Raw genomic sequence first — 16,875 nt, 5'->3', positions numbered from 1 at the left:
TTTGAAGAAAAGACCTGAAAGCTGATGAGTCTCAGTATACAGGTTATATAGCTTGGTGAAATGAACTTAAGAAAATATCCTCCTCCCCGCCCCACCATGAGTTGAAATAGTAATAATACAAAGGCCACAGGTTGGAGATGGACTATGCTGAGCCTCTGTTCTGGCCAGAAAAGTATGGGATTTACATTCTTTCAAGAGGATTTTATTTAAGTCAGATCCTCAAAGAAGAAAGGATGCAAAGACAAAATAAATTTCAGGTTAGGAATAAGGAAGTTGGTTTATTTTAAAAAAATAAAATAAAGGTGGGGGTGGTGGGGAGGCTCCAAAGGATACAATGGAAAATGTTAGGAAGGACATCTAAGTGATGTAGTAGTGTGGAAAATATGATCTGAATGGGAAAAAAAATACATACTATGAGGATGATATTGAGAAGGACTGGTGATTAGAGGAAACAGTTTATTTAGGGCTTGACAGCAATAGAAACAAGAGGCACCAGTGGAATTTATTGGTTTCAGATTTGTAAATGGAGCTTTGATTTATAGGTGTTTTGCTATTTTGATTCCAAATAATGACATGACCTGACTCAGCCACATTAATGTTTGAGCTAAGTGGGGCTGGCACTGTCCAAAGCTCTAGGTATTGGGCTGATATACATACTTGGTCATTCAATGTAAGATGTGCATAAAATTAACCAGATTTCTACCTCTTGTTTTGTGACCTTGCTTGATAATATTTTATGTAAAAAAATCTAAACTTGATATTAGTACATATTGACAGACATGCTTTTCTAATGTTTCTCTTATTCAAAGCATTGCACTATAATGATTTAATACTTAATATTCAGAATTTATATATCATCATCTTTTGATTACTATGACAGATTCCTGCTCATAATATTTAAAAACAACAAAATCTTACCTGAGCACTTTGATTATTGTAAAACAAATTAAGAAATTTAAATTGGGTCTGTAGATTTACCAGTCCCACCATGTATGAAAAAGAATGGTGGCTTATATGAAAAAAAAAAAAAAAAGACATGAAAATACAATATTTTGCAAGTGCATTTTCTTTTTTTTGATATATTTTTATTGATTTTAGAGAGAAAGGGGAAGGAATAGAGATAGAAACATCAATGATAAGAGAGAATCATTGATTGGCTGCCTCCTGCAAGCCCCTTCCTGGGGATCAAGTCCTCAACCCAGGCATGTGCCTTTGACTGGAATCGAACTCAGGACCCTTCAGTCCGCAGATGGACACTCTATCCACTGAGCCAAACCAGCTAGAGCTGCAAGCAAACTTCCTTATAAAAGTCATCAAAGTTTAGCAATGGAAGTGTTTTAATACATCACATAGTCCAACCACCCATTAATGGCTAATGCATGCATTTAATTCATGCATTTCATGAATAAGATGTCTTCTAACTGAACGGTCATTGTGAAAAGGGTCAGCAAAATCGAGGTTGAAATGTTGTCTCCTGCTCTCAAAATTCTGTAACCCTGAGAACTTGGTTTCTCCAAGGTAAGAGTCTGCTGTTCTGTAAAATGGAGATGTTAGCATTATCAAAGGGTAATTGGGAGGATTGGAGCAGACTATTTTAGCTGTAGCTATCTCTGACTATCAGAGGTTCTATTTACATGGAACAAAAATCTCTCTCTGTAATTTTCTAACCCATTTGCTATAGTTCAGCTGCATGAAACTACATTAGGAAGCTGAAAATAATCTAAAAACTAACTTTCCCACTGAATTCAATTTTTGATGTTTATACAACAACCTGGGCTTTGACAACTCAATAATAACAATAGTTTATTTTCCCAAAGATAACTAATGAATATCCAGGATATGCCAGGCAAGGCTACGCAGGAGTCCCATCAAAATCAGTCATCAGAGGAGTCCCATATATCTTAGGAATCTCCTGCTTTAGTGTCCCTGTTTGCTTAGATGTAGCCTGGGTGCAGCCCATAGGAAGTGTGAACTCTGTAAATCCAGCAATGGGTTTCAGAGCTCAGCAGCTTGGGCACTTGGTCAATTACACTTCCTCTAGTCAGAGATCTTCAAGGCACATTCTTAAGAGCACCACCCCCTATTTGTCCACTAGAATAATATATAAGAATAGCATTGCTAAGGCTCTGGTGTACAATTTGCTTCATTGCATAAAACATAAATGTCAATTTGGCTGCAGGGGAGATGGTAGCTAATAGAAGCTGCTATCTTTTGGCTCGCTTCACATTTTCCCATATGAGTCCCCCTCACAGCTACCCCTACCTGCATCATAGAGCTAAGATAAAGTAGGTATGGCGACACATCACCAAGACAAGCTCACTAAGATATGCTTTCAAAATGTGTTTTGGTTTTGTCCCTCTTCATGGCTATTTTCAATGTGGTGCTAAGGAAATTATATTTGTTTTTAATACCAATTGATTTTCTCTAATCGAGACTCCCTCATTTAGAAGGGCAGACAATTTATATCTCCATAACAAAGATATGTAAGTAAGATTAGTGCATTCAATATTTTTGCTAAAGTTCTGCAATCGAAACTATTTGACTTAGTGTTTCCTCAATTTATTTTCATTTTAAGATGGTGTAAATCATTTCCTTATATTCCACTCATAATTTTATTGCACTGGTTTATAAATTTTAGGTTATAGTATTTATTAAGAAGTGCAGTAGAATTCCTTCAAGTTGGTCATGAAAATGGCTATATACGGTAGTTGTAAATAGCTCTAGAGACTATCTCCTGTGACTTTCAAAGATCAACTTTGGTGGTTGTGTAAACTTAAAACAATGGATTTGTTTTTGAATATCTAAGAGTGTGAGTTGGTGTGGGCTCCTGCCTGTCATTTAACAGCAAAATAAATTCTTCAGCTTGCCAAAATGCTCTCACATGCTTCGACCTTGGGTCGGTCAGCCACTGATCAGCTGATGTGATTTTACATGTTTGCCTTGATTATTTATTATTCACTTTAAGTTCTCTTGTAGTATTTGCCATTTGTTTCCAAGACAAACATGTCTTCTGTGTTTGTGGGGAAAGAAAAGAAGGAGATTTAAAGAAAAATACCAGATGGGTTCTCAGTTATTTTGTTGACTTAATTGCTAATGCTAACTGCTACCATGAACTATGGAATTATGAATTAGGTGTTAACGAATATTTAACTCAAGAAACTTTTTCTTAAGCCCTAACGAACACTAAATATTTAAAAACATGATTGGCCCTGACGGGTTTGGCTCAGTGGACAGGGCGCCGGCCTGAGGACTGAAAGGTCCCACGTTCGATTCTGGTCAAGGGCATGTACCTTGGTTGCAGGCACGTCCCCAGTGGGGGGTGTGCAGGAGGCAGCTGATTGATGTTTCTAACTCTCTATCCCTCTCCCTTCCTCTCTGTAAAAAAAATCAATAAAATATATTAAAAAAAATAAAAACATGATTGGATGATGCTGGTAGGTTAAAGAGAATTTTTTTTTTCTCCTAAGAGAGTAGGATTATATGCTGTTTCTCCTGAAAATTTGAGAGTGGATTTACATAGTGTTAAATATTCCTTTTAACTTTACTTTGGTCTCTAAAAACAGTTCCTTAACTTAGGAGGATTTTTTTTCTACTTTGTCAAATATGTCAATAAAATTACCTATTTAGCTGTTATATAAATTTTTATTTTTATTAGTCTATAGGTAATAACCAACCATGTGTAAACATGAATAATAGAGGGGTGGGCAAAAGTAAGTTTGCAGTCACTCATAAGGGAAAAGACATGGAGGTTATGATTATTACAATAGCTTTATTAACTCAGAAGAATGTTACTCACAACTGTAACTTACCCTGTATATTTCTCCTCTACATCATACATATTTAGCTCCTTTAATAAATACCTTTGTAAAAAGATGTTTTATTTCTTTTTTTTTTTTTGTAATTTATACCTCCATAAACTTTATTTTTATTTATTTATTTATTTTATTATTTTTTTTTTTCAGATTTACTGTTTTAATGGATTAACATTCAGGATAATTTTTTTACTGTTGATGCTTTTACAGATGTCCTCCATTCACCACCCCCACCCTTTGCTCACTTCCACCCAGCCTCCGCCCCCCTCCCCTGATCTTTTTTTTTTTAATTTAATAAATCTTTATTGTTCAGGTTATTACAATTGTTTTCCTCCCCCCCCCAATAGCTCCCCTCCACCTGGTTCCCACCCCACCCCACCCTCTGCCCTTACCTCCCCCCCACAGTCCTCATCCATAGGCGTACGATTTTTGTCCAGTCTCTTCCTGCACCCCCCATACCCTTTCCCCCTGAGAATTATCAGTCCACTCCCTTTCTATGCCCCCGATTCTATTATATTCACCAGTTTATTCTGTTCCTCAGATTTTTAATTCACTTGATTTTTAGGTTCACTTGTTGATAGATATGTATTTGTTGTTCATAATTTTTCTCTTTACTTTTTTATTCTTCCTCTTCTTAAAGAATATCTTTCAGTATTTCATATAATACTGGTTTGGTGGTGATGAACTCCTTTAGCTTTTTCTTTTCTGTGAAGCTCTTTATCTGACCTTCCATTCTGAATAATAGCTTTGCTGGGTAGAGTAGTCTTGGTTGTAGGTTCTTGCTATTCATCACTTTGAATATTTCTTGCCACTCCCATCTGGCCTGCATAGTTTCTGTTGAGAAATCAGCTGACAATCGTATGGGTGCTCCCTTGTAGGTAATTAACTGTTTTTCTCTTGCTGCTTTTAATATTCTCTCTTTGTCTTTTGCCCTTGGCATTTTAATTATGATGTGTCTTGGTGTGGTCCTCTTTGGATTCCTCTTGTTTGGGTTCTGTGTGCTTCCTGGACTTGTAAGTCTGTTTCTTTCACCAGGTAGGGGAAGTTTTCAGTCATTATTTCTTCAAATAGGTTTTCAGTATCTTTCTCTCTGTCTTCTTCTGGCACCCCCATAATTCTGATGTTGGTATGCTTGAAGTTGTCCCAGAGGCTTTTTACACTATCTTCAACTTTTTGGATTCTTTTTTCTTTTTTCTTTTCCAGTTGAGTGTTTTTTGCTTCTTTGTTTTTCAAATCTTTGACTTGATTCTTGCATTCCTCTAGTCTGCTGTTGGGTCTCTGTATATTATTTTTTATTTCAGTCAGTGTATGCTTAATTTCTAGTTGGTCCTTTTTCATATCCTCGAGGGTCTCGCTAAATTTATCGGCCTTTTCTAGGATATTCTTGAAAAGCCTTATAACCATGGTTTTGAATTCTATATCCAGTCATTTGTTTTCCTCCATTTCTTTCGTTTGTGATCTGTTTTTTTTGCCTCTGCATTTTTGCTGCTTCCCTGAGTTGGTAGGGTAGCTTTGTGTGCTAGGTTTCCTATATGGCTCAGTGGGTCGGCCTCCCCAGTTACCTGAGGTGGATTCTCTTGGTGCACCCCTTTGTGGACTGTGTGTACAGCCTTGTTGTAGTTAAGTCTTGATTGTTGTTGGTATCACTGGGAGGAATAGACCTCCAGGCCAGTTGGCTGTGAGGATCAGCTGTGTCTATGCTGGGAGAATTTCGGTGCTGGAGACAGCCTTATAGGATTAGACTTGCAAAATTGCAAAAGCCTCTGTGCTCAGCTTGGATGGGGCGGAGTCTCAGGGCTGAGCAGACAGTCTTGGCTTCCCGTCAGCCCTGCTCTTGCGTGTGTGCCTCCAGACCTCTGCCTTCCGCAACTCCCCTGAGTTTCCACCTAACAGTCCAGATTCCCCCTGTAAGAGTGTGGGTCCCCAGGGGCTCACCCAGAACTAGGGTTCAGTGCAGTCAGGAGCTTTCGACTCCCTTCTGCTAGGGAATGCCTGCGGCAACCTCCGCATTCAGCTTTCTCTGTGAGCACTCGCGTGCGCACGTGTGCCTCTATACCCACCGCGGCTCCCCCCGGGTCTCCAAGTCACCGTGTGCCTTTCTCTCTACCTGATAGTCCAGACTCCCCCTGTATGAGCCTGGGTCCACGGGGTTTTGCCCGGAACTGGGTTTCAGTGCAGTTGCAACTGGGGTTCAGTGCAGTCGGGGGCTTCCTTCCCCCTCCCGCCAGAGAAAGTCAGCCAGGCACTCAGTCGCCCTTCCTCTCTGCATGCGTCTCTGTACCTCAGCCCTTTGTCACTCCTCTGATTCTCCGTGAGCTTTCCTGTTTCCTTCTAGTTGTAGAATTTCCACTCAGCCAGCCTTCCTGTGGTTCTGAATGATGTCCGTTCTGTCTTTTAGTTGTAGTTTTGAAATTGTTGTGCGAGGCAGCAGTTTAGGTGCTTACCTATGCCACCATCTTGGTTTTTCTGCCTGTTTTATTTATTTCTTAATTAAAAGTTGTTCATGTTAGAAAAGATCATGAACCCTGACTACTGCATTTTAGTTGCAACTAAAGTTCCCAAGTCAATAATTATGAGATAACTATATATCAGACATAAAACTTTCTATACCACAGAGTATTAAAAAAGCAATATTGAAATAGCTGCTGGTTCTTTCTAAAAAGTATGGCCATTTAAATTACAGAATTAAAAATATCATATTTTTTATACCTGATAATTAGATAAGATATTGGACATTAACTCAGTTTTCTGGAGGCTGGGAGATGCCTGTATTTTTGCTTCCCTTTGTGTTGATTTTCAGTATAATGGATCATGGAATTTCTCTTAGCATTTGGACTTTTCTAGAGATACAACCAAAGCTTTTAGTATTGGGTTTATATTAAGGGAATTATATAGCAAGTTGTTATTTTTTCAATAATTAAAAGTCTTTGTAAAACATATATGGTTTAGAAATGTAAAATTCAGAAAGTCATATATACTAACTTTTGCAGAAGGCGAAGGTTACTCAAGTTCAAAAGGCATGCCAAAAAAAGTAAACAAACATTTTATTTCTTTTTAACTACCTTTCATTAAAAATATTTATTTAATAGATATGATTATGTAAATGTAAAATTATCCCTTATTTTTTACATATCAGTTCACAAACACACGCTTTTTTTTCCCCCCAGCAAAATATACATATTATATATTTATATAAATACTAAAGGCCTGATGCACGAAATTTGTGCAAGAGTAGGCCTTCCTTCCCCCGGCTGCTGGTAATGGCTTCCCTGTGGCACGGGAGGCCTGGGCTTCCCTCCAGCACCAGGGACTTGGGCTTTCCTCTGGCTTCCTGCAGGCACCCGGAACCCCAGCTTCCCTCCGTCCTCCGCCAGGCACCAGGGACCCGGGCTTCCCTCGCAGCCCTGGCTTTGTCCGGACGGACATCTGGAAGGACGTCTGGTCTAATTAGCATATTATGCTATTATTATTATAGATAAAGAACATTTCCCCCACCCACCCCCAGTAACATGTTCCTTAGAGTTTGTTTGTTTGTTTTTTTTTTTTTTGTTTTTTTTTTGTACACAGAGAATAGGGAATTTCAGAATTTTTACATACATTTTAGCAAACAAGTTTTGATCTATTGTCCTCTTGGTGCAGTAATGCAATGGCAATCCCCTCTGGTGCCACAGGCCCATACTATTACAAGGAAGGGTGAACACTAATTTCTTAGGAGGTGAGGCCAGCCCCACAGGAACTTCTCTTGCATCCCTCTGGTCCACCACGATTCATAAATACTGAGATGTTTTTCCCCTCAAATGAATCATTAGACGTTAAAAACGGAACAACAGAGTCACAAAGGGACACATGCTTTTCAGCAGAAAGCATTCTCCCTCACTAGGTGACTACCACATTGCAGACCTGACTGCCTGAAATTATGCTCAGGAGGTTAGTCAATATTGTCTGTATTTGGTTATGGAAAAGGCTCTCTTTAAAAAAAAAAATCCAAAGTGCATAGTGAGAACAAATCAAAGCTTTTTTTTCTTTCTTTTCAGCATCAGTTTCATCTAAGCATCTTTCTAAGCAAGGACTACTCAGATGCCTTGCCTTTGTCCTCCCCACCCTCCAAAAATAAAACAATAAAACAATAAAATAAAAAATAATAAAAATATCAAGCAATTTAGACATTCATCAGCCTGGTAAACAAACTTTGCCAGCAAACAGAAGTCCTACTATTGCAAAGAAAATTGATAAGACAAAAAGTACATATGATGACCCAACTACTATGTTGTTGGGTAATTTATAAAGTTGATCTTTGACTTCATTGATGTAAAATCCTATTGGAAATATTAGGGCGGCCATATAGAAAAGGATCATTCCAGTGAATGCTATCCATCCAGCAGCATATTTTGTAGCTTCCCTTCGCCAGTGGGAAGCCACCAGCAAACCACATGTGACAGTCAATGAAATGATGATAAAAAAGAGTGTGGTGACCCACTCCAGGGGAAGCCGAGGTGGGATGCATCTTAGGTCTAAGCCATGGATTGTTTGACACTGTTGCACAGGGTCCACACTGAGTGCCCCCACGGCCTCCCCGATGTTGAACCAGTCGGGGTTGGCTATGCTGGCGATGGCGAAGATATTAGCAATGAGAAAGAAACATCCTGAGATGATGGTCAGTTTATCCATCGCCCTGCCACACTCCCCCCACCCCGACTCCCCACCCCGGGCAGGCCACGCCTCACTCCCCATGGACCCCCACAGGGCCTGAGTCCCCGCGCCGCTCAATCCCTCCACCTGCCAGGGACCAGCTCAAACACATACTTTAAAAAAAAAAAAAATGCTTTTATTGATTCCAAAGAGAGAGGAAAGGAGAGGGAGCAAGAGATAGAAACATCAATGATGAAAGAAAATCATCCATTAGCTGTCTCCTGCATGCTTGCTATCCAGCCGGCAACCCAGGCACTGCCCTAACAGGGAATTGAACCATGACCTGCTGGTTCATAGGTTGATGCTCAACCACTGAGCACACTGGCTGGGCGGGAAACACATACCTTTTAAGGTCTTTTTTGTTTTTGTTTAAGAAAAGGTACAGGAAAGCAAATGAGAAAACTTTCGTTGCCCTATTTTTGCATAGCAAAATACTGTAAATTAAAGTTGCATAAAAATGATTGTAAATGAAAGGTAAGTCTGATATTCTAATATCCTAGAGTAAAACTAGGGAATTTCTAAACTCACATTTTAAAAAATATATATTTTTATTGATTTTATATATAGAGAGAAACATTAATGGTGAGAGAGAATCAGCAATCAGCTGCCTTTTGCACGCCCCCAGTGGGGATCGAGCCCACAACCTAGGCATGTGCCCTGACTGGGAATCCAACCATGACCTCTTGGTTCATAGGGCAATGCTCAACCACTGAGCCACACCAGCCTGTATAAACTCACATTTTAAAAATAAGTTTATAGTTAAGGTAAAAAGAAAAGAAAAAAAAATCTTATTTTATCTCATCATTCTCAAATATTAGTAACATTTCATCTCACATTAATAAAATTTGAAGGTTGTTTCTTAGACAGGGGGTAAAGAATGTAATTATACAGGCAAATGTGGATTGTAGCAAATAATACCAATATATCATTTCTGTAAATGAAATGAGTTCAGAATTTTATATTTCAGTGGTAGTCACTAAAGCAAGAAATAAAATCAATTGTAGTAAGATGTTATATCCTTAAACATGTTAACTGTATAAAATTACATTAGATAAATAATAACAGTAATTTTGTAAAATATTATTTTAAAATTGGTTCTAAATTCAAATTAATTATTACTATAATTACTATAAGGAAGTTCTTGGCATGTGGATTGACATGTTTTCATGTGCTATTTACTAAATGAGACAGTTCTGTGTACATAGTCTTCTTATTACAGTCTTGAAACTTACACAATAAGCAGATTGACTGCCATTTGAGACTACAATGTTAAGGTTCTCTGGTCAAATCAGGTAACATTGCAAGTGCCATTTAAATGACATTGCACCCTTAATAAGTATTATAACCTAAAATTTCTAAACAAGTGCAATAAAATTATGAGTGGAATCTAAAGAAATGACCTTGAAATTATCTTTGGTTATATGTATGGGACCAGTGTAATCACCAGGGACTTGATAAATGAAGGAGAAGTGAGAGCATGAAAAAGACTGAGCCTAATCTTGATGGTTTGAAAATGGAGGAACACAGTCACAAGCCAAGGAATGTGGGTGACTTTCAGAAGCTGGAAAAGGCAGGAAAAACCGATTCTCCTCCAAGCCTTTTGCTGATACCTTGGTTTTAGCCCAGTGAGACTTTTGACCTCCAGAACTATAAAATAATAAATTTGTGTTGTTTTAAGCCACTAACTTTGTGGTAGTTATTTATAGTAGCAACTAGAGGCCCGATGCATGGAATCCATGCAAGAGTAGGTCTTCCTTCCCCTGGCTGCCGACACCAGCTTCCCTCCGGCACCTGGGACCCGGGCTTCCCACCAGCTGCCGGCAGGCACGCAGGACCAGGGCTTCCCTTGCAGCCCTGGCTTTGTCCGAAAGGTCGTATGGTCTAATTGTCATATTATGCTTTTATTATTATAGATAGGAAACTAAAACAGCCCAGCAAATTTGAGAGTACAGTGGTTGATGCCAGGTGATATTAGGTCAATCTTGGGGCTATTTGCCTCTTTGAAAATCAAAGTGTTTGGTTGTTGAGGTTTCTCATAATATATCATATGGTTCCTATGGGAACTGATTTGTTCCTGCCTGTTCCTTATGAGTTGAGAATGCAGACTATAAATCCTGAGTATCAACTTCAATCATAGACCTATTGAGTATGTTGTTAAAAAACAGACACAAATAATCACATTGTTTGCTTTTGGTTAAATGAAATTACTTTTTCCTCAAATGCATATGGCATCTTAATGTTGCCCTTTAGTCAGTTCCTTCAGTTCCTTCAACTTCTATTTTATAACCCAATTCTTCCCATACTTTACTAATTAATATGTCGTTTGCCTGGATACCAGTAAAAATCACAGAAAATTAAGAGGGCTTTCTTCAGGGCAGACTTAACTGTGTGGAGATCTTTGTAATTTATTTTACAGATTGTGGATTTTGTGGGTAGATGTCAATGCTTATTATCAAATGATTAGGCTTTTTCTTAGTCTGAATGGGTCAGATATGTACACTTTTGGCAGAGTATGAAACCTAGGACATTTTAAAATTATATTTCATTTTCTCCATTCATGTTATGGTCCAGAAAGAATGACTTGAGACTTCCTGTTATGAGTAAAGCAGTCACATTTGCTAATGTGTCCATGGAAAATCTGGTTAATAAGAATATTCATTTCAGATACAGGGAAGCTTTTCTATGATATTATCCTGATCATGGAATCCTAAAAATGCTGAACAGCTTTATGATGTTACTAGAGGCCCGGTGCACGAAATTCGTGCACAGGGGGTGGGGAAGTCCCTCAGCCCGGTCTGCACCCTCTCACAATCCGGGACCCCTTGGGGAACATCCCTCTTGCAACCTGGGACAGCTGGCTCCTAACCGCTCACCTGCTTGCCTGCCTAATCACCCCTAGCCGCCTCTGCCTGCCAGCCTGATCACCTCCTAACTGCTCCCCTGCCAGCCTGATCGCTGCCTAATTGCTCCCCTGCTGGCCTGATCGCCCCCAATTGCCCTCTCCTGCCTGCCCAATTGCCCCCAACTGTCCTACCCTGCAGCCCCGATTGCCCTCTAACTGCTCTCCCCTGCCAGCCTGATCGCGCCCCTAACTGCTTGCTCCCCAACGCTGGCCTGATCTCGCCCCTAACTGCTTGCTCCCCCACACTGGCCTGATCTTGCTCCTAACTGCTTGCTCCCCCACACTGGCCTGATCTTGCTCCTAACTGCTTGCTCCTCTGCTGGCCTGGTCACCCCTAACCACCTCTGCCACGGCCCCCACCACCGTGGCTTTGTCCAGAAAGAAGTCGGACATCCAGAAGATGTCGGGTCAACCCGGTCTAATTAGCATATTATCCTTTTATTAGTATAGATGGCAGATGCCTTGAATAGGTGTCATGATTTTGTTTCTTACCTATAGAATATGTGAATGTTGAGGTGAAGTTAAATTATATAATGTATTACAGTATATGAGAACTCTAATAATACTTTATACCTCTTTTTTACTTTAATAATTCTGGCTTGTTAACTATGCATGAGTCTACCTTCCATCATGGAAGAGTGACTGTATGAGAAAAGAGAACCTGTCTTATTTATCCTGGCATCTCTATCATTCAAAACATAATAATTTTTGTATGCTAGCTACTCACTAAATATTGGTTAAATTGATTCATTAACATAGGGGGGAAATAGATTCAACTACTAATGGAGTTTCTAATTTGAACTTATCTCCAAAACTTAGGCTTTCCTTTTGTATGAGCAGAATCAGCCCTGACAAAATTATCATGTAGTATAGACCCTCCTTTGTAGGAGGGCACATATGAAAAAGAAATGTTGGTACTAAGCTTGCTTAGTTTTTTTCTTCCGAAGTCAGCAATCAGATGTGGGACAGACTGAAGTGTTATTTTACAGAAGTGTCTCCATTAAGAAATAAGAAGTCTGCAGGTGAGACGCCTGAAACTCAGAGAGGTTAGGGAATTTGTTCAAGGTAAGAAGAGTGCAGGTTTGCACACAGGCTTTCTCACACTAGATCAAATGCTTCCTTTTTAATCCTTCAGAGTAGGGTGAAGAAGGATAGCAAGGAGTTATGTTACACCATAGCAGGAATAGCCTGTTCTCCATGGTTCAAGACTCCTTTTTGGAGCCTGGGCCCTGTCAAAAGGCCACAGAAAGGCAACAAAGGTCCATGGGCTCTGTCTTCTGCTGAGGAGGACACCAAGGAAGTCTGTTTACACAGGAAAGCAGAGAGAAATAAAAAAAAAAAAATGGAACCATAGGACTTTTATCAAGTCCTAGGGTGTGGCTCTGACTCCTATAAACTGCCTTTGCCATATGATTTTAGATTACTTTATTTTCCCCAGCTTTGTTGAGATATAGTTGACATACGGCATTGTGTAAGTTTAAGGTGTAAGGAGATCACTTGAAACAAGTGTATATTGTAAAATGTTTACCATGATAAAGTCATAGGGCATTGTGTAAGTTTAATTGTGTAAGGAGATCACTTGAAACAAGTGTATATTGTAAAATGTTTACCATGATAAAGTCAATTAACATGTTCATCACCTTACATAATTGCCATTTTGTTGTTATGGTGAGAACATCAAAGCTCTACTCTCCTAGCAACTTTGAAGTAAACAGTTCACTGTTAACTATAGTCACCACGCTGTACGCACACACAAATCACTGGCAATTATTCATCTTATAATTGGAAGTTAGCACATCCCATTTCTTTCCCCACCCTTCAGCTTTTGGTCACCACCATTCTACTCTCTGTTTATAGATTCCCTATATAAGTACAGTATTTGCCTTTTTCTGTCTGATTCATTTCACTTAGCATAATATCCTTAAGGTCTATCCATGCTGTATCAAAAGACAGAATTCCTATTTTTTTATGTCTGAATTACTTACATATAATACATATGTCTTTATCTTCTGTTATAGATGTACATGTCTTTTTCCATTTATCCATCTATGGACACTTAGGTTGTTTCTATATATTGCCCATTGTGAATAATGCTGTGATGAACTTGGGAGTGCAGGTATCTCTTTAAGATAGTGATTTTACCTTTATCCGTATACCAGAAGTGGGGTTGCTGGATCACACAGTAGTTCAATTTTTAATTTTTTGAGGAATCTCCATACCATGTTCCATAGTGGCTGCACCAATATGCATTCCCATCAATTGTGCCGCCAGGGTTCCCTTTTCCTCACATCCTCGCCACCATTTGTTATCTCTACCTAGTCTTTCTGACAATAGCCATTCTACTTTTCTTATTTATAGCCCATGGTATCAGCATTTGAAAGTTTTGTGCTTTCATTTAAAATAAAATTTCATTCAAAAAATTTAAAGCTTTAATTTCCTTTTACTGAAGATATAATGTTATTTTGAAGTGTGAAAGGATCTCATACCTGGTGACATGTGAATGGGCCAGTGGATGCAGTTTTATCTTAAACTCCATATACTCAATTTTCTTAATGTCTAATGCCTTTGTAGTGTTTTTAAAATCAGGAGAAATAATGGCTTTTAGTTCACTAATGGCAGTGAAAAGCCAAAGCACACCAAAACACCTATGTTAGTATTATTGCCTCTAACAATAGATAGAACTATACACTTGATCATATTTTATTACATATCCCTTGGTGTGTGTGTGTGTGTGTGTGTGTGTGTGTGTGTACAATGCACACACAGATGTTTGTGGTGTTTGGGTGTTGGAAAGGGGAGGTGAAGAGTTATTGACCTGTTTTAACTAGAAGTGTGTAATGGTCTGAGCTTGTATTAACTGTACAATTTAGTCAAAGATATTGAGGCTTTATTCAAGTAGAGAGATTGGAGGCTGGGATAACAATTGGAAAGCTACCAAACTGATGGAAATTAAGTGGTGCCTGTAGGAAAAAGGAAAAGGAAATAGATTTGTTGCCTGAGGAAATAGGGTTTTTCCACAGCATTGCAGGGAATGCATTCCAAGGCTACACATGTAGGAGGATTTGAGGTATAGTGGCAAGATCTATTGGAGTGAAAACAAAAGACTGTTCCCAGGTACCCACTGTCTTATCCACTGTCAGGTGGCTCAGTGCCGTCTTGCTGCAGAAGAAGTCCAGGCTCTGGGCCTGTAGACTTGCACTTGTCCCCACCAAGCCCAGAAAGAGGCCCAGGACCAAAGCCCCAGCACCTGCAGCTCCAGTGGTCCAGCACAGTCTGTTCCTGTCCCGTGTGATCTGCCCTGTACTTTGGCCCCCTGCAGCTGCTAAAGGGAGAGAGTGCAAAAGCCTCTGGTCTTTGTTAAGCTCTGTTTATAGTTACTTAGGTTTGGAGAGAAGTAAACTTTCTTTCAATCTATCCAATCGCTTCCAGGATCTTCCAGGGTTTCCTGCCCTTATCCTATCTGATCTTCTCCCCAGATTTTCCCAGGCTAGACGCCTCCTTTTTTGGCTTCTACTTTGCATGCCTCATCATTTTGCCTCTTCATCTGGATTCTTCTGTGCATGCACATGTTAGAACTTCTCCCTGACTCTTTATTCCTTCCCTCCAACCCCCCTCCCTTGTAATCCTGGCTAATGGGATTACAGTTCCCCCTGGGAGATGGGAAAGCTGGTCTTCCCTGCCTGCTTGGGGATTAATGTCCCTTTGGTGGAGGATGTGGCTGTCCCTGGGGTGTCTCTGAAGCTGTGGCTTCTAGACTTAAGCAGGCTCAATCAGTTTTGCTCCCTTCTCTTTTGTTAATAACTAACTAGCGGCCTATGTGGAAGTAGAATCTACTAGAATTGACAACTTTGATTTGATGGTAGAGAGGGAGAGACAGTGTTGCTCAGCTCTGAGACTTTGAGCTGAGTCACTGGCCAAATGTTGGTGCATTTATTTAATAGAAAGCCGTGAGACCACAGTGCATGCTGAGGGTGACATCAGGGAGCTAAGTGCAATCACAGGTTCTGGACTAGAGGACATTTTTAAAGCACTTTCTTTATGAACATGCTTCCTGTTTTAGCTGAATATGGTCATGTTATCAGTGGGGTGCTCTCCGTGTCCCCACCTGTTGCTGGTGAAAGTGGGCCTCTTTCCATGAGCAAAGCTAGAGAGCAAGAGACAGAAAATTCCTTTGTCCGGAGATTATGTGTTCCCCTGTTTTGCAGGCTTGCATTGGGTTCCACACTCTTAGCCAATGGTCTTTGTTTCCAGGTTAGACTGACAGGCATGTATTTTCCCTACATTGCACTTTACTGCACATGCTGTATGTGCCCACTCTCCTTTCCCTAGTGATTTGCAAGGAATGGACTAGTGGTTCCCTGCGGAGCATAAATTTGCAGCTTTCTGGTGAAGCTGCCCAGATGGCCATGCTTATAATGTTTGGCCTTCCCTTTGTTCCTATTTTATTACTTTAATATTAATAACTAGCTAATTACCTTGGTAACAGTAATATCTTCTATTGACTGGATAACAGTTAAAGAAAAGAAGGGTCTTAAATGTTCTATGTGCTCAAATCACTTCTAATAATTCTGTTCTATTAGTAGTGAGCCACTGTCAGCAGCAAAAAGGTTGGGGGGGGGAGGGGAATCTACTGAAATGATAGTATATTTGTATACTTGTGTTTAGGACCACCTTGCTCCTATTATATTTCCCTGTGGTCTTAAAGAAATTATTCCATGAAGACAAAGTTAAAGACTTTTTTTTTCCTTTTATGCTTATCAAATTAAAATTTTCTTTTTACGTTATAATTCTGAAGGATACTTAAATCAGGGAATAAATTTGGATATTTTTCTCCTGTAGGTGCTGACTTTTAGCTCCATTATAATTCTAGAATTCAGAATGTAATAGGATCACAGTCAGTTTTGCTAAATGAATGTTAAAATTATGGTACCTTTTTTCCCAACAAAGGAATATGGGGATACTTTTTATCCAGATGAGTAAAGGAATCCATTAGAAGTTTCTCATGGTATTTGTGAGGAATCTAATTTTTGTGCCTTCTGACTAGTTTACTGCCTTTCCTCACCCAAAATATATGCCTGAGCTTTCTGCCCTGGGGAATTTCTTGCACTTTTAATTCAGATGAAAAATTTGGGCTTTCCATATAACCTCACTTTTCACTCCTTAGTCATAATGCAAAAAAACATCAAAATCTCACAAGGGAAATGCGCAAATGCTGTGTATACTTTGGGAATAATACTACAAACAAATTCATTGCCAAGAACGTATTGTCTTGCTTGAAACTAGGAATTAAAGACCTGTTCCAAGAGCACACTTGCTGTTCATCACGGTCTCCCCCCAAGATTTTATTTTCTCTCTGTCCTGTACCTACATTATTGAAGAATTTTGGAAACTGGAATTAAAAAATAAAAGCTCACATAGCATACTTTTGGAATTACTCTTGAGAGTTTGTAACCTTGGCAAAGGTTAGTCACC

At 39.4% G+C, this 16,875-nt stretch overlaps 2 protein-coding genes across 4 annotated transcripts in view; one reads left to right on the top strand and one right to left on the bottom strand.

The window, feature by feature from the left end:
- Positions 1–16,875, top strand: part of SLC16A7 (solute carrier family 16 member 7) — a 164,326-nt gene that overhangs the window by 57,311 nt on the left and 90,140 nt on the right. The gene's annotated exons all lie outside the window — the stretch shown is intronic.
- Positions 7,983–9,261, bottom strand: LOC308245164 (modulator of smoothened protein-like; the record flags this gene model as incomplete). Its single annotated transcript, XM_080662013.1, has 1 exon — positions 7,983–9,261. Exon 1 carries the CDS (start codon positions 8,541–8,543, stop codon positions 7,983–7,985), a length of 561 nt encoding a protein of 186 aa, XP_080518139.1. The 5' UTR covers positions 8,544–9,261.

This window comes from Plecotus auritus, assembly GCF_963455305.1.
Source record: "Plecotus auritus genome assembly, chromosome: 3".
In the NCBI taxonomy this organism is placed as follows: domain Eukaryota; kingdom Metazoa; phylum Chordata; class Mammalia; order Chiroptera; family Vespertilionidae; genus Plecotus; species Plecotus auritus.
This window is presented reverse-complemented; position numbering and strand designations above follow the sequence as displayed.